The sequence below is a fragment of the Dromiciops gliroides genome, chromosome 6 (genome assembly GCF_019393635.1).
Source record: "Dromiciops gliroides isolate mDroGli1 chromosome 6, mDroGli1.pri, whole genome shotgun sequence".
Taxonomy (NCBI): Eukaryota; Metazoa; Chordata; class Mammalia; order Microbiotheria; family Microbiotheriidae; genus Dromiciops; species Dromiciops gliroides.
The window spans coordinates 249,204,587-249,222,826 of NC_057866.1; the positions used below are offsets into that span (position 1 = coordinate 249,204,587).

At 39.7% G+C, this 18,240-nt stretch overlaps 1 protein-coding gene across 2 annotated transcripts in view; it reads right to left on the reverse strand.

Annotated features, from left to right (window-relative positions):
* The window catches only part of NUDT9 (nudix hydrolase 9), a 30,774-nt gene extending 12,891 nt beyond the window's left edge, over positions 1-17,883 (reverse strand). Inside the window, exons 1-4 of one of the 2 annotated variants that reach the window (XM_043971111.1) lie at positions 17,518-17,883; positions 8,701-8,937; positions 5,920-6,015; positions 4,250-4,336 (exon numbers count right to left, since the gene is read on the reverse strand). In XM_043971111.1, the coding sequence (XP_043827046.1) occupies positions 4,250-4,336; positions 5,920-6,015; positions 8,701-8,937; positions 17,518-17,651 (554 nt within the window). In that variant the 5' untranslated portion in view covers positions 17,652-17,883. Of the gene's footprint in view, positions 1-4,249; positions 4,337-5,919; positions 6,016-8,700; positions 8,941-17,517 lie in introns of both variants that reach the window. The other variant, XM_043971110.1, reaches the window with a different exon arrangement.
* Between the last annotated feature and the right edge of the window lie 357 nt (positions 17,884-18,240).

Consider the following 18,240-nt stretch of genomic DNA (forward strand, 5'->3'; position numbering starts at 1 on the left):
GGGCATTTTCCATACATCAACACAAGATGTGCTTTGCTACAACTTGTAACCACTGCTCGTAGTTCTGTTATCATGTTTCCCGCCCTGTCTTTGCCCCAAGTCTCTTCTCCAAGCAAATATCCCCTATTCCTTCAATTGATTCTGAAATGGCAAGGTCTTGATCCACATTTTCTAAATAACTTTCCTGGTCAACATCCTTCCTCAAATGTGGGGCCAGACCAGGACACGATACTTCAGGCATGCTCTGACCAGGACAGAGAAGAAGACAAGGACTATCATTGCTCTCATTCTATATTTTATACCTCTCTTAAGGTAGCCTAGGATTCCAGTAGCATTTTTGACTGCCTTGTCACACTGGCAACTCATAGTGAGCTTACAGTTCACTATATCTTTTTCAAACAGCCCAACTGTGTGAAAATAGATCACCAGAAATTTTAGGAATGAGAAAATTACAATCCAGTTCCATTTGTTTTGTTTTAGGAAGTCACCTCATATTATTAGATTGAAAACTACATTGATAACAGTTTTTCTCAGTCTAAACATCCCAGATTTCAAATACAATATCCTACCCCAAAGCAAGGCTCACCTTCACCCAATCAATCCCCTCTTCTGTTGAGGCCTTGACTATTCCAGTTTCACAGTCTTGGAGTCATCCTCCTTTCTTCCCTCTCTCAATCCTAAGTCTTGTCAGTTCTACTTCCGGAATGTATCTTGCATCTATTCCCTTCTTTTCACTCATAGAGCCACCACTTTTAATTAAGCCTTTATGGCATTTCCCCTGGACAATAGTCTCCTAATTGGTTTTTTTTGCCTCAAGACTCTCCCCTCTCCAAACCATCCTCCTCACAGTCAGTCAATCAATAATCATTTATAAAGTATGGCTTACATGCCTAGGCAAGTCACTTAACCCCAATTGCCTCACTAAAAAACAAAAAACAAAAACAAAAAAAAGAGCAGTTAGGGAAACCTTCTTGTAAAAGGTACCTTTTTTTGTTTGTTTTATTTTGCGGGGCAATGAGGGTTAAGTGACTTGCCCAAGGTCACACAGCTAGTGTCCGAGGCCAGATCTAAGCTCGGGTCCTCCTGATTCCAAGTCCAATGCTCTACCCACTGGACCATCTAACAAGGTTAAGGGTCTTAAGGCAGAGGGGAAAATGGAATGATAAAAGATTATGATCAAAGAAATCTCAGAGTTCACAAACACATAAGAAGAACATTTGTGAGTGATTGCAGGATCAAGGCTATGACCCATCTGCTGGATAGCTGAGGCAGAATGGAACAGTAAGGCATGAGAATGAATAGACTGAGGAAGCTACAGAGCTGGCGTCTTGGAAGCAGTCTGTGATGGTTCTCAACCCAGAGAAATGGGGCCTATTGACTGAAATTCCAAAAGAATGTCAAATTTTACCTTCACTGTACAGGCAATGCATAAACACTAAAAACTGCATTATTGCAATACTTTTTATATGACCAATCAACAAGCATTCATTAGGCAGAAGATGAAACAACATCCAGAAAAGGAGCCAAGAGAAAAGCCACAGCTCCAAGTGTTTATATATAACTACACAAAGCTCAAGCTCCAAGCATGATCAATGTAAGAATCCCAGAACAAGAAAGCAAATTTGACCTCAAAGGGGTCACCAGGACTTGGAGGGGTTGAGATCCATACTTACAGTGTGGGTCTGTATGTGGAGACCCGTGGAACTCAACAGAGGGAAGATGGTGATGTCCAAGGGTAAGAAGATATACTCATAGGAGGAGAAGGAAAGCATGATAGAGACCAACAGAGGTAGAAAAAGAGGCACTTACTGCCTCGGGCCTTCTTTATATTATCTTACTTAGTGGTGAGTTCATCAGCACCAAGTTCAATAACCACCTCTATATAAATGATTCCCAGATCTCTTTATCCAACTGTAGTCTCTCTAATCACCAACTAGATGCCCACTGGACAATTCAAAATGGATGTGCCAGGGGACATTCAAACTTAGTATGTCCAAAACACAAATCAATGTCTTTCCAGCTAAACTGTCCCCAATTCTGAATTTCCCTCTTACTGTTGAGGGCACAACCATGAGTGAATGGGTGAAGGATATAGATGAATAGATAAATGAAAAAGGCTTTTATTAAGTGCTTATTATATGCCAGGAACTAAGCACAAGTAAGTGAGGCAGCCCCTTCCCTCAAGAAGTTTACATTCCAATAAAGGAATGAAAAACATACAGAGAAGCTAGAAGTGAAAAATGAGGGAGACGAGTAGAAACAAAATGGTTGAGTAGCAAAAAAAGAAGTACAACCAAGCTCTCCCCCACAAATATATAAAAACTGCACCAACCAAGTCCTGATTGGGAAGTCCAAGAAAAAAAATCACAGTGAGTCATTTTTCTAGTCTGGGTCGGTATAAGGAGGCAGATAGAGAAGTACAGACCTCTTCAACTAAAACCCGCTGCATGGAATATTCCAGGACCAAGGCTGGGTATCAGGGCAAGAAGAGTTCCAGACCACAGAGAGGCCTGATCTTGGGCAGGATGCAAGACAGTTCTTGAAGCACTGTCATGCACTTCTCCAGTCCCATGTCACAGATGCAGGGCAGACTGAGGAATGGATCTACAGCCAGGGGTAGTTTGAATCCCTAGGCTGTGTATTAAGCAAGGATCAAGATCAAAATAAGGAATAGATGCTTTCTATTTCTACTTTGCCCTCTAGTTCTAAAAGACCTGGACAGTTTTATGATTTCTTGAAATAAGGTATCTAGGGCTTGATTTTGGAGGGTTTTGGGAGGGTGTTAGAGCTCTCAGGTGATCCAATGATTCTTAAATTATCTTTCCTTTATCTGTTTTCCATGTCATTTGTTTTGTTTTTTTGTTTTTGCAGGGCAATGAGGGTTAAGTGACTTGCCCAGGGTCACACAGCTAGTTAAGTGTCAAGTGTCTGAGGCTAGATTTGAACTCAGGTCCTCCTGAATCCAAGGCCAGTGCTTTATCCACTGCGCCACCTAGCTGCCCCCATGTCATTTGTTTTTGTTATGAGATATCTTATATTTTCTTCCTTACTGAGTCTTTTCACTTTGTTTTAATATTTCTTATTGTCTCCTAGAATTGGCTTCTATTTGGGTTACTCTAATATTCAGGGAGTTTGCTACTTGGGTAAGGTTTTGTAATTCTTGTGCCAAACTGTAAATTCCCTTTCTAATTCTTTTCCCCATCTTTCTCATTTATTTATCAACACTTTCTTCTAGTTCTCTCATCACGTAACTTCTCTTTTAGGAATTCTAGATGTGGACAAATGGTATTCTTCTCTTAGTCTCTGTATCTCCAGAGTACCTAGTATAGAGCACTCGAGTGCGTGTGCACACTCACACACACACACACACACACACACACACACACACACACACACATCTAGGTTCTCTACAGACCACTAGTGAATAAATGAATTACAGATTATACTTATATGGCAAATATAATTTTTCTCTTTTTGGTCTGGACCTGTGATTTCATTAATGTAGGAAACTCCAGATGAGAAAAACCTCTTTACAGCAAATACTCTACAACTTATAGTTTGTCTTAGATAATTTCCTGGAGCACTAAGAAGTTGAGTGACTTGACCAGGGCCACAGTCAGAAGGTGAGATTTTAATCTAAGGTCTTCCTGACTGCAAAGTCAACTCTTTACCTGCTAGACAAGTACTATCAAACTCAAACAGAACTGGGGGCCACTAATCCATACAAAAGGATCCCTGTGGGACACATACTAACTTAATTTTAAAATTCAATTTTATCAATTTTATGGTATTTTTATTTATTTTGTTAACTACCTCCTAATTACATCTTAATCTGGTTTTGGCCACTCTTGGGCCATGTGTCTGACACCTCTGCACTACACTGTGCTATACATAATGGTATGTGGCAAATACAATTATGTAATATAAAGCTACAGTATGTTTAGAATGCATTTTCAATTCAAACTAATGTTTATTTAGCATCAACTAAATATAAATGTAAATGTATAAGACTGCAAAAGGAGCTGGAGAAGGAAATGGCAAACCACTCAAGAATCTCTGCCCCAAAAACCCTCAAACGCAGTCACAAAGAGTTGGATGGACCACGACTGCAAAATGACTGAACAACAACAAATATGGAAGATACTTTACAGGACACTGGATATAAAATATTGTATCTAAGAGTTTAAGGATGAGGTCTGTGTTTATCCTCATCCTTTCATCTTTACTTTTAAAGTTTCTGAATTTTTACCTAGTAATGATGGGATCTGCAGCATGGTTTGGGCCCCAACGTCCCAAAAGCCCCCGGCCAATCAGTCCAGTGCGACCTGCCGGATTTCTAGAAGAGAAAAACAAGACAGAGAGTTGAGTTTTACATCTTCTTTTTATTTCCTAATAGAGCCCAATCAGCATAAACCAAAACAAAGAATAACAACTCAAGGAAAATCATGTCACTAATTTTATATCTCATTATTCTCTACTACTATTTGGTTTCAAATCCTACCTTGCTCTATTCTGTCTTAACTCCTAGATTTAACCCTAAAGAGATATTTCACTACTAAAGATGCTACATAACCCAGAAGATCCTGTGATTATTCTACCTCGAACCCACACCTCTCAGGCTGGGTTATAACCAAAACTGGACTCCTGAGAGTAAGGAGGGAAGGTAAGAAGAATTCATCTGTTTGATGCTGTGACTTGTCGATCCAGATGATTTAGAATAACCCTGACTACCCTCTTCTCTTGCTGACTCTCCTTCCACCCCCCTCAAAAAAACTCTTATCTATAACCAAAAATAAAAATGCTTATTAAGTATGCACAATTTTTTCACTTTTTAAAATGTCAGGTTTTTCCTAGCTGCAAAGTGCTTTGTTACTCGTCATATATACTAATCAGCACAAAGTGTAATATTTAATAATAGTGGTGAGAGCCTACAAAGTTTTTTACAGCACGGGCAGCCAAGTGGTACAGTGGATAAAGCACTGGCCCTGGATTCAGGACGACCTGAGTTCAAATCCGGCCTGACACTTACTAGCTATGTGACCCTGAGCAAGTCGCTTAATCCTCATTGCCCTGCCGCCCCCCAAAAAAAAGTTTTTTAAAGCAAAATCTCAGAAATGCTGATTTTGCAAAATTTAAGGAACAAAATATAATTTTAAAATTTGACTGAGATTAAATAGTAGTAACTCAATAACTCAGCAAATTTCTTCCAGGTAAAATGTTCTTTGAAAACTCAAATTTCCATTGTGTAATGATAAAATTTCCTTATTAACAATCTTTCCAATTTGCTAGTAGCTCTCACAATCCTTCTCTGCCCCCCCCCCAATATGGAATTTCATTGTCTGGCTATGTCTCTTTCAAATGCCTATTTTTCTGTGGCAGTTAAATCACCTTTTTTTTTTTAGACGCACAGAATTCATTCCATAGCAGAGATGTGAATCCACAAATTTAATTGTATTGTTTTGAGGAAAATTTATTTGTTTATAATAGAAAATTGTTTTAAAGTAAAATAACCTTGTTCTCAAATTTATTTTAAAATGTGATTTTTCTAAACAAAGTAGTAGTAAAAAAAGTTTTATTCTCATTCTTATATATTTAGTTGATTGTATAACTTCAAATTTATTCCCATCAGGCAATTACACTCAATTTACAACTTTAAAACCAATACGCATGGGGCAGCTAGGTGGCGCAGTGGATAAAGCACCAGCCCTGGATTCAGGAGGACCTGAGTTTAAATTCAGCCTCAGACGCTTGACCCTTATTAGCTGTGTGACCCTAGGCAAGCCACTTAACCCTCATTGCCCTTAAAAAACAAAACAAAACAAAACAAAACAAAACAAAACAAAACCAATAGCCAGCAAAGTTATTCAATAAATTAGTTATGCCTCTAGAAACAATTAATGGTTCAGCCACAATACATACCTAGGTCGTCCATTTTCAATCTCATACAAGCCATTCTGGCTCTTCCGTTCTACGTGTCCATCCTTTTCATTAAACTTTGGAGAAAAATTTCTTTCACTACAATGAAAATAAAAACCAGTTCCAAATAAGTAATGATAATCTAATATTTCCAGGTGTTTAAAACTCAATCTTATTCCTCAAAGATAGTTAATGCTGAAATAGATTTATTTCTATCTGCTTTTAAAAGCTGAAATCCACTTTCCATATTCACATTTATATCTCATTTCTAAATAGCAAAAAATAAAACTCATTTTATGCTCCTAATTTTTACGCAGATCATTTGTGTAGCTTATTAATAACTAGAGTCCACACATTTTCATAAATTTAAAGACATCTTCATTAGATTATGTCTTAAATTTATGTCCCAAAATCTTTTTTTTAACCACAATCTATGCATGTGTTTTCATAGGTTTAGGGAGTTCTCTGGTGAAGAAGTTCCATCTATTACTGCAGACCAGCAACTATTCTGCAACTACATCTTAAGGGAGTCACCTGGGTAACTAAGAGATTTAAATGACTTGTCTAGGTTCATGAAACCAATCTAGATCAGAAACAGGACTTGAATCTAGGTTATCCTGACCAGGAAGCCAGTTTTCTATCTACTTTACTAACTGATAATATCTACATGCTATCTATTGTAAATGACGAAGGGGGATAAAAATACTATGAAGAAACTGCTAAGAACCTCCAAATTGTTAACCTATGTTTTATTATTTGATCATTTCAATGCTATAGGAGAGGAGGACAGAGGAAAATATATTGAAAACGAGATTCAAAATCAGGAAACAAAAGAATCCAAAGACTTGTAGTCTATACAAAAGCCTTATGAATGCTTTATCATGAATACTTTCAAGACAGGAATTAGAATTCGTAACAACACAAAAAAATGAAACTGACTAATCTTAACAAACATAAAAGGCTAATTTCCAAAGTGAGTGTCATTTCTACAATTTATTTACAGACATATATGGCCCCAGAAACAGACCAAAGATGTTTTCAGAGACTAAATCTACTTAAGCACATCCCTAATAGGCTAGACACACAAATGACGTAAAAGGCACAGAAAATTAAAACCCCATCGCATTTATTGTCTGATCAAAACATAATATATTTTGCAAAGTAAAATTACCACCTTAAAGGTGCCTCATGTCCATATTAAGATCATGAGATTCCTTGAGAGAACACAATGAAGATAATTTGGCTCTGATTATGAACTATCAAAGAATAAAAGAGAGATACATCTGCTTGCCAAAGGTGTCTGCCACTGTTACGGAGGGCATCCACTACAGTGTGCAAAAAGAAGAACAATTTCCTACAGATGGAAAAGCCCTCTAGTTGCTCCTGTGTCAAATGACATTCTGCTCATTACAAGAGGCTCCATTAGACTCATAATGATTTGGTAGAGTCAATCCTAACTCTCCAGAGTAAAATTCAATTCATGAAGAACACCTATTGTCCAAAGTATGACAGGCAGATGGACAGGGAGCCCATAAACTTCAATCAATCAATCAGGAAGCATTTATGTGCCAGTCAGGAAGCTTACTATGTGTCAAGCACTGCACTAGACACAGAAAACAAAAATAAAAGTGAAATAGTCCTTATTCTCAAGGAGTTTACACAGTAGCAGAGGGAGCCAAGTTGTAACTTATAGGGGTAAGAATGGTAAGACTCGAACAACAAACAGAGGAACTTGGGAGGGGGGGTTCTGGGGGCTGAGGGGTGAGCACAGGAGGGAAGACCAACGATTTCGACTATATAAGTTCAAGCTGGTCAATCGTCACATACATCTAGGACAGTTTGCCGCAGATGTAAAATAGGTGGGTTGGTCTCATAGCAAAAGCAACAGCTCCTTAAAAGATCTGGGATGATTTCATTCTTCATATTTGTATTCCCAATGCCTGACACACAGCAGGTGCTTAATAAATAAATGTTCAATGATTCATTAATGAATTTTTTTAAAAACCACAAAAGCAAACAATAACACATGAATAGTGTACAAGCTAAAATCATAACAAGACCAAGAGTTAGAAAAATTAAGCAACTGTAGATCAGTATTGCTAGAGTTGGCAGGGTTGATATCTTGGAATCACTGACTGAGGCACCAAAAAGTATTCATAATGGGTAGGAGAGAAATACAAGAAATTCAAATCAAGCCACAGAAATGAGTATGGCTTACTAATGATAAAACCCATAGTGCTGTTTGCTGATCTCAACTACTCTAAGATTGAGTCTGACTAATTTTATCACTTATTCAATCATAGAAGAGCTAGATGGAGTGCTGACTTGAGAATATATTTGCATTAACCCCAAATATATAAATCTGCAAAGCTGTTTATAAAAGGTAAACATAAATAAATTCTGCACTGCTACAAATTTAGATGAAATTGTCTCTTCTCTTGAAGTTTTTCTCCTGAATTCCTTTTATAATTCCTTCTTTTTTCATCCTGAGGGCTCCTACACAACAATTTGAGAATTATATATACTGCATAAATATTAAACTAGAATATGTTAGAAAATAATCACTATGAGATGTGCCTAGTTAGAGGAACAACAGGCCAATAAATCTGATAAATACTGATAAACTGCTACATAGCTAATCCTGTATATTTGGATCATCACAACAATTGACAAAAATAATGAAAACAAAAAATTAACAACTGCAATGTTCAGTTTTTAAACTCTCAATTTACTGATAATTTTATTACTCCTTAATCAGGGTTCATTTATACCTAAATTACTTACCTGATCTGTGGATCTGCCCACATGGGTCCCGCCAAGACAGAGACTGCAGTGTATTCCACAGGATTATACTCTTGCCACTCAACAAGCCAGCCCACTTTCTCATTGGGTACCTGACTACGTTCCACTTTTGAACCTGGATAAGGTGATGTCCGAGCCTTGTTGTGGGAATTTTCATCAGCACCATTTGAACCTGACATAATGACTGGGCTTGGTTGGAGCAAATGTGATGAAAAGGAACTACTAAAAGAAAAAACATAAAGTTGTTACATAGAAGTGCCAATGAAAACATTTTTTCCAACACTTTAAACAACACTGTCCCCTATTTCCCATGCATTCAGCAGACACGTACTAAGCACAGTGCTCCCCTCCAGTCTCTCCCCTCTGGTTCTCCTCCCACCTGTCTGACCACCCTTCCTCAGCCTCCCCTGCTGAATCTTCACCCAGGTCACACGCACTACCCTTAGGTGTTCCCCACGGTTCTCTTCTGGGCGCTTTCCCCCTCTATGCAGATAATTCCCAGAACTACACATTCAGTGTTAGTTTCTCTCCTGAGCTTCAGCCCCACTTCACTGACCGCTTTCTGAATAAGCTCTTAAGGAATGTTTATGTGGTGTTTAGGAACCACCTAATACAATTAACTCTCCTCTCCACCTTGGAAAGAAAGGATTTTGTTTAAATCCTAGCAAATTATGTGAAATAGGTTAAATTAATTTTCCAAGTAGGTTTTACGTCACCCCTGTGTTCTTCTGTGAATGATTTAACCGACTAATAATAGCTAACATTTATACAATGCTTACTTTATGCCAGGAACTTTACAGTTATGATTTTATTTCATCCTCAGAACCCATCTCATAGTGATTATATTCTGACATATCCTAGTTTAATATTTATACAGTATATATAATTCTCAAATTGTTGTATAGGAGCCCTCAGGATGAAGAAAGAAGAGGGTAGGCGCTATTATCATCATCCTTTTACAGATAAGGAAACTGAAGCTTTCAGCAGCTAAGTGACAGGCCCGGGGTCATTCAGCTGGTATCTGGGGTGAGTTTAGAACGCAGGTCTTGCTGACTCTAAATCTGTCTATCCACTTCCAACTTGTAGCTGCCTCTAACTCATTTGCCTACTGAATTAGAACCCAAGTCACCGACAAGGAACTGAAATCGTTTAATGGAGGGTTCTTAATATAGTGGTGGACTCTTTCAAGAGGCGGTCTTGTGCTATTGTTGAATAAAATGCAGACTGAGGACAGTCTATTTCTTCAGTCTTGTAACTGCTTCTCTGATCTCTAAGGTTACTTTTCTAGAGATGTTTTCTCCAAATTTAGAGAAATTTCCATTTTCATCAGGAAAAATGTGGTTTTGCAATTAATCTTGTTGCATAATAAAAGTTGTGCTAATTTTGAAGAGGTTTCAGTGTTATAAAGAAAACTAGTTTTTGTAGATGTGGGCAGCTGGTAGCATAGTGGTCCTGAGTTCAAATATGGCCTCAGACACTTATTAGCTGTGTTATCCTGAGCAAGTCACTTAACCCTGTTTGCCTCAGTTTTCTCAATAGAAGTGTATAGTCATTATGAGGGGAATATATATATATTTATAATTTCATTACAATATAACTGGAGTTGTGCTTGCAATTTCCATGCTTTAGAAGACACTCATGAACCCCAAAAGAGGAGTTGAAAATGCAAGACTGTAAATACAATGGTCTTTGGAAACAGACTTACTGAAGGTGGTAGGGTAAATAACTTTTAGTGCTAACAATGAAGTTGAGATTCTGCAAAGTACCATATAAATCCAGATTAGATTTTATTGAATTTGCCCTTAAAAAATTGTAATGCCCAGCCCTGGATTCAGGAGTACCTGAGTTCAAATCCAGCCTCAAATACTTGACACTTACTAGCTGTGTGACCCTGGGCAAGTCACTTAACCCTCATTGCCCCGCCCCCCCCCAAATTTTGTAATGCAGTCTCATATAAAATAGGATGTGTTTTTCCCTATTAAGACAACTGTCTTATTTGACCCTTTATAAGAAAAACCTATTTTGATAGAAAATACATTTAAAACTTGGCACTAAAGTAAAATGTTTATTGACTGCAAAATTAAGAGCAACTTTTGTAACTATAAGTACAATTGGATTTTAATTATTCTATATTGGTCTCAACATAATTAGTATAAAATGCATAGATTCACAAAATTATGTTTTCTATAAGATTATATAGAAATGGATTCAACTGGATTAATGTCATTCACCTGGTGAAAAGTGACGTTTTGAGTCTGTTTTTAAAAGTTTTATATTAGAATTATGCCTGGAGCAGCTAGGTGGCGCAGTGGATAAAGCACCTGCCCTGGATTCAGGAGTACCTGAATTCAAATCCAGCCTCAGACACTTGACACTTACTAGCTGTGTGACCCTGGGCAAGTCACTTAACACCCCACTGCCCCAAAAAAAAAAAAAAAAAAAGAATTATGCCTAATTTCTCATACTGTGATTTTGGGAAACTACTGTATGATAAATACTGTTGATCTGATAAAAAATGTTTTATTATTTTAACTAAATATTATTGTAATATGAAAAAATATATCCTGCTTTGAACTCAAAGCAGAAGTTGCTATGTGAGGTGTAACAGTGATTTGATTTGACCTGACCATAGAATTCAGATATAACTGTGGTTAAGTCAGTACTCTATCATTCAAGGGAAATGCTATGAGCTGCTCAGAGAGGGTGCCTTCTGGAATATACTACTGGTGTCTGTAGATAACTGGGAAGTTTGAGAAGATAGTCATAAAAGATCTTATTGATTGAATTTTTTTCCACTTTTATTTCCTTTCTTCCCAGAAATATTTCCCACCTGAACCTGGGTATGATACCCTATAATGTAAACCTCTGTTTCATGAATAGCTGTTTCAAATGGTAATAACTGGTGCTGGTATGAAACAATTTTGCTGTGGCTGAGTTCATCCAGAGGGTGAGTACAAAGGATTGCTGTTATGCCAAGCTCAGGGCACAGCTTGCTTGCTAGGTCTTGGCTCTGGAAAACAGTGTTTCCTAATAGTAAAAAGAGAGTAGTCTTGGCATGGGGATCCAGACATCTGAAATCAAACAGAACTAAGGGAGTTTTCCTGTGGTATACCTAAAATAGGTCAGTCTGTGACTTTGGGCTTAGGCCTGAGGGAACAGTCCTGATTTTCTTACAAACCTATTATCTCCTTTCATAGTAAATTTCTCTGACCATGGGTTTTTTGGTTACAATTACGCAGCATCTTTGAACTGCTATGACAGGATATAAGGAAAAGAACTCTACTGATTTGATTTCACTGTTGTGACTTTGTAGCTATTACTTGTCTCAACTTCCTACTCTACGAAACCTGAGAAAAATCAGGTTCCTTAAACTTGCCATCTCTTTCTCACTGGTTTAATAGTTATATATTCATGTATAAGTTTAGTTCTCTACAGTATCACATATTTTCTGAATGATATGAGGACAACATGTATCTTCAAAGGGGACACAGGATAAAGTTGTGATGTCATAAAATACGTACAAGTTTTAATTTTTAACAAATTAGTAAGCTTCACTTTGGGGAAAGCAACTAGATAGTTTCCACTTGAGAGCTAGGATATGGGTGACTGGCTTTCAAAAGTTTTCCACTAGGTAAAAGCACATACTTAAAGGCTCTAGGATAACTGTGATTGTATTAGTAGCCTTAGAACTTCAACTGTTGTGTCAGTGAAAAACAATGGAAAAGGTAAAGATGATGGTCCTAAATGACATATTTTAAATTTTATTCTGAATATAATATAATAAAGAATTACTGACCTTCTTTCAGGTCCAACTGAATATTCAGATACCTATCCACACAAATGCCTAAATAAATGTTTTAGTAACTGTCTTTGGATATGTTTTAAAAATTGTTTTAAAGTATCAAGTTAGATTGAGGCTTTCACATATAAAATTGTCTTAATTAGGTGTCAAGAAACTTTTAAATATTTTTGTAATGAGTAAAGAAATAAATGCTTCACAAAACAACTTAAACTACTGTGCCTAAATGTATGTACATGATATGTACAAGAGCCATTGTCAAACCACTTAATAAGTCTGGAAAGGTTCAATAAGATTTTTAAAGCATTCACTTGACACTTTGAAGAAACAAAGGATGACTCAGAAAGATACTGTCATTCTCTAAGATCAATATATTTTTAGTAGCTTGCCTTTCCAAGGAGACAATAAATACAGACTCCAAAATTCTCTGTTACTTAACTCTGTTGAAGTTGCTGCTTGCCCTAAGCAAATAATAAAGATCACTTCTCCTCCTTCCCTTAGTAAAAGTTGGCTATGCTTCATACAAAATATTTGGATATAAATTCATTAAACATATTGAGTTTTTATAGTCACATAATCCTAAAGGGCTTAGCTTTAGGTAAAGATTGTGCAAGATGGTTAAATGGATGTTTAAAAAAGAAAAAAAAAACACATTTCTATCTTATTTTGGGACCTCATAGAAGAAACTGAGTTTTTTAAAAATTCCTGTTAAAGGTCTCTTTGATAATGCCAAGAGACAAAAGGACTTATTTTATAGTCATGTTCTGAAGGAATTTTTAAAGATTCTTCCTCTAGCTTATTGATAACTATATCCATATAATATGCAGAGCTCAGGTAAAAACAGAAAGAACAAGTCACATATGAAGATGGAAACTCTTCAAACTTTCCAGTGAGTTACAGGTAGCTTAATTTGATGTTCTTTTTAAAGTCATATTGTTCATAAAGTAAACTCCCTAAGACTTGCGCTGGCTTTCACTACATGAACTAATTACTGAAAGGATAACAACGTACTCGGGCTTTGTCAGGCCTTACTAAATTGTACTAAGTCTTGTTGTTTGCAAGTTTAAGTAGTATTACCTAGGAAACCTCCAGAAGTGGCTTGGAACCTGGAAAGCCAATCTATTAGAAGAAACCCCTCTGCAAATCTGCCCTAGAAACAAGATGCATTCCAGGTATTGTTAACTGACATCCCACTTTAAAAAGACCAAGATGTGGACTCAGGGATACATGTCTGAGTTTGAGTGAAACAAACTGAACAATTTGTGAACAGTGATAAAGGACCAACCCCCGCTTAGATAAAGAATTTCCAAGGAAAATAGGGCAGCTAGGTGGCACAGTGGTGAAAGCATTGGACCTGGAGTCAGGAAGACCTGAGTTCAAATTCTACCTCAGAGTCTTACTAGCTGTGTGACCCTTGGCAAATCATTTAACTTCTATTTGACTGTTTCCTCATCTGTAAAAAGAGATATTAATTGAACGTTACGCATATGTGTTTGACCAAAACCTTACCATTATCCTGCACTGAAATTTCACTGGGGAGTTAGAGAAGAGTCTGGAGATTTAACACAAGGGGACAGACTTGGACATTTGGGACTGGTTGCCAGGAACCAGGCTCAAGGAAGTTTTGTGTTTAATAATACATATAATTGCTATAATATTAATTTACTTTAATGTTGTGTCCAATGCTTCACAATTCTTGTACGTGCCTGGGGAAACACCTGCCAGAAACTTTATATTAAGGTATCCAGGGAAGAGATCGATAGGATGTACAGGAACGTAATACAGATGCGTGTATTATGTGATATATGATCAAAGGGGGTAATGTGACAGAATTTCTGGTTTACCTGGTTTTGAAAGTTAATTTTTAGAACATAATTGTCTCTATTCTACTCTATATTTGCGATTTTACAGTGTATGACCCCTGCACAAACTCTAGGACCAGGAGCAACAGGTGGTTCTCTTAAATATCTTTCTAAGGGTTGCTGGGGGGTTTTTGATCCCCATAATTGGTAGAAAAGACTTAATTGCTATTTAAAAAAAAAAAAGGAAAATTTCATGTTCCCTTCATTGACTAGCCTATCAGGTAGTTCTCTCTGATTTAGTGAAACCAAGCTTATAACAAGGACTTATCTCTTATTCATCTCCTGTCACCAATATGCATTTTCCTTGACAAATATAATTTATTTTTGTATTATTATTAGCCATCTTTTTTTTCTGTTTCATGTAACATATAAATTGTTGTTCAGTCATGTCCAACTCTTCATGACTCCACAGACCATACTGTCTATAAGGTTTTCCTGATAAAGAGACTGGTGTGGTTTGCCATTTCCTCCTGTGAATTGAGGCAAATGAAGGTTAAGTGACTTGCCCAGAATAACACAGCTAGTACATGTTTGAGGCTGGATTTGAACTCAGGTCTTCCTGACCAGCACTAGCAACTGAGTCATCTAGCTGCCCCCCAATATACAGTTATTACTAGCTTAATGCTGAATGGTATATCTTCCCATCACCTGCTGGTGAGATAGATCACACACACTGAGTGTAATAAAATCTGTACTCTGATCAATGCTGGCTTATTGGCATTTTCTAGTCAAACTGATGTCTAAATTCAGGCAACAGGTACAGTTCTCTTATCTATGAAGCTGACTCGCAGATTTATGTATCTCCTGCCCCATTCTCTCTCCTGACATCCAGTTTAGAATCACCAATGACTGATTGGTGGCATCAAAAGGGAGTTGGTGCTTTGTAGACAGAGGACACCTGTGATCCTATGGTCACCACAAACTCAACATGTCCGAGAGAACCTATTACCTTTCCCCAAAAACACTTCTCTCTTCTGACTCAAGAGCACCACAATCTTCCTAATCTCACAACCTTGGAATCACCCCTAACTCCTCACCTGAACAAAGACCATATATCTGTGGACAATCCTTATCTCTGGTATATGCCCCCTTTTCTCTTCTCCCACAGCAGCCCTCACAGGGCCTCTGTGAAATGTCCTGTTTGACTTTCCTATCTTTCCAGTCTCCTTACTTCTATTATACTATGACCCAACACTGGTCTTCTTGTTGGTCCTTGCATGCGATACTCCATCTCCCAACTTCATACCTTTTCCCCATGCCTGGACGGCTCTCTTCTCACTTCTGCCTCCTGGTTTCCCTGGTTTCAAGACTCAGATCAGATCCCACCTTCAAGAGGCCTTTCTTGCTCCACTAAAGAAACTCTTCTTTGTTCCCCCTCCCCTTACAAATGCTTTTCCTCTGAGATTTCTCATTTACACTTGTAGACACCTAGTATGTACAGTATGCAAATTGTCCCTGTTTCTTGTCTCTGTATTCCTAGCTTTTAGCACAATCCTTGGTACGTAGTCAATGCTTAATCAATACTTGCAGACTAAATGACTGAGAAGACAAGTGAATGGTTCCTGAAGGTGGCTGATTTTACACAGCCTGTAGGTATCAGATGTGGAATTAAAGTCCAGACCTTCCTCAATTTTGTTGTTCAGTTTTTCAGTAAAGTTCATGACACCATCTGGGGTTTTCTTGACAAAGATACTGGAGTGATTTGCCATCTCCCTCTCCAGCTCATTTTACAGATGAGGAAACTGACGCAAATAGGGTTAAGTGACTTGCCCCAGGGTCAGACAGCAAGTGTCTGGGGCCACATTTGAACTCAGGACATCAACTCCAAGAACCACATTCTATCTTCTGCTCCCGCAAGGCTCAAGGGTGTGCTTCTCTATATAACCTTGGGAGCTGTGGTTCATAAAAGTATTTTCAAATGCAGAACTTTCTTTTTGGATCAAGACAAGGTTTCCTTTTACATCCTTAAGCGTTTATGACACTGAGAACAATGTTCCTTGGGTGGAAACTGGAAGCCTTAAAATAATGAAGTGTGGTCTTTCCTAAGGTTTGGGGGGGTTTTTTGACCAGAGGGATGGGCATACTTTCGGATCTGTCTGTTCCATTCTTGAGTTTTGAGCAGAGGAAATGGCATAGGACTTCCAACTTCCATCCCTATCTGTGTATATACATATAGGTGTATAACACACATATACACATACCATACATATATATGTTGATACAAACACAAAAAGTAACAGTATACCTAGCTATTGGTAGTAAAACCTGACAGCAAATAATAAAACAAAGCCCTACGTTACAATATAGTATCTATAGAAATCAACTAAGTAAATCTGTTTCTTACATTTTAAACAGAGCATTCAAAGGTAAAACCATCGTTTCTGGATTTGCCTAATTAAAAACCGATGGAGAGGGGCAGCTAGATGGCGCAGTGGATAGAGCACTGGCCTTGGAGTCAGGAGTACCTGAGTTCAAATCCGGCCTCAGACACTTAACACTTACTAGCTGTGTGACCCTGGGCAAGTCACTTAACCCCCATTGCCTCACTAAAAAAAAAAAAAAAAAAAAAAAAAAAAACGATGGGGGGGGCAGCTAGGTGGCGCAATGGATAAAGCACCGGCCTTGGATTCATGAGGACCCGAGTTCAAATCCACCCTCAGACACTTGACACTTACTAGCTGTGTGACCCTGGGAAAGTCACTTAACCCCAAATGCCTCACCAAAGAAAAAGATGGAAATGTTTTGCTTGCCTTCTTTATGAGGGGAGTGGGGAGGGAGACTTTTGAACTGAAAACACTTTTTAAAGGCTGTTAAAAAGGCGACTTTAGGTGTAATTGCGGGGAACGAAATACTAAATAACTAATTACAAAGAGAAGCCCTCCGGAGTAAGCTTCCTCGCTGGCATGTGAGCGCCCCTCCGCACCCCCCACCCCGTGTCCAGATAAGCCGGGGCTTCTGTCGGCCAGAAGGGGAAGTCTCCGGCGCGGGGGCGCTCGGATCACGACTGGGACGGGGCCCGGCGACGACCCCCTCCCCCCGACTAGGGCGCTGCGGGGGCCCGGCCTGCAGGCCGGCGGCAGGGCAGGGCAGGGCAGGGCAGGGCATTCCCGGCGGGTCGGGGCCGGCCTCGGGAAGTACCTGTACGGCGGCCCCCGCCCCGGGAGCTGCGGAGGCGCGCAGGCGCGGCCGCCGGGGGCCCTGCCGGTCACACAGGACAGGCTCGCGCTGAGACACACAGTAGCGAGGGCCTGGGCCAGGCCGCGTGCTGCCATCGGCCTCCCCGAGGCGCTTCGGGGAGCTAGGCCGCGCGGGCGGCGGGCTGCGGGGGCTGCGGCCTCGGCCGGGCCTGCCACGGGAGGCGGCGGGCGGCGCTAGGACCGGCCGCTCTCCAGCCCGGGCGCGGGGGCGGGCTCCTCATCGATCTCCGTCACACGCGCTCGGCGGCGGTGGCGCCTGCGGAGACCCCCCCCCCCCCGGCGGCTCCGGGGGCTCCTCGGGCAGCCCAGCCTCGCGGCCGGGGAAGCGCCCGCGACCCCCGCCCTCGTGGCGACCTCACGGCCCGACCCCCGACCCGGGCCGTCGAGCGTCCTGACGTCACGACGCATGCGCGGGATCTTCGTCTCCTCCATGCCGGAGTCGTCACTGCGCAGGCGTGTTTAGGGCGGGCTGGGGAGGGGCTGGGAACGGAGAGCACCGGAAGCTCGTCGTACGATCCAGAGGTGAGGAATCTGTGCACGCAAGAGCTCGTCGTAGAGATGGGTTGAGCTGCCCTGGTCCTGTCTCTCAATGTGGGAGAAGTGGTAGCAGGTGGCATTATGATGAGAAAAATGGAGAAAGTACAACTTGAGACCCTTTGCGGAG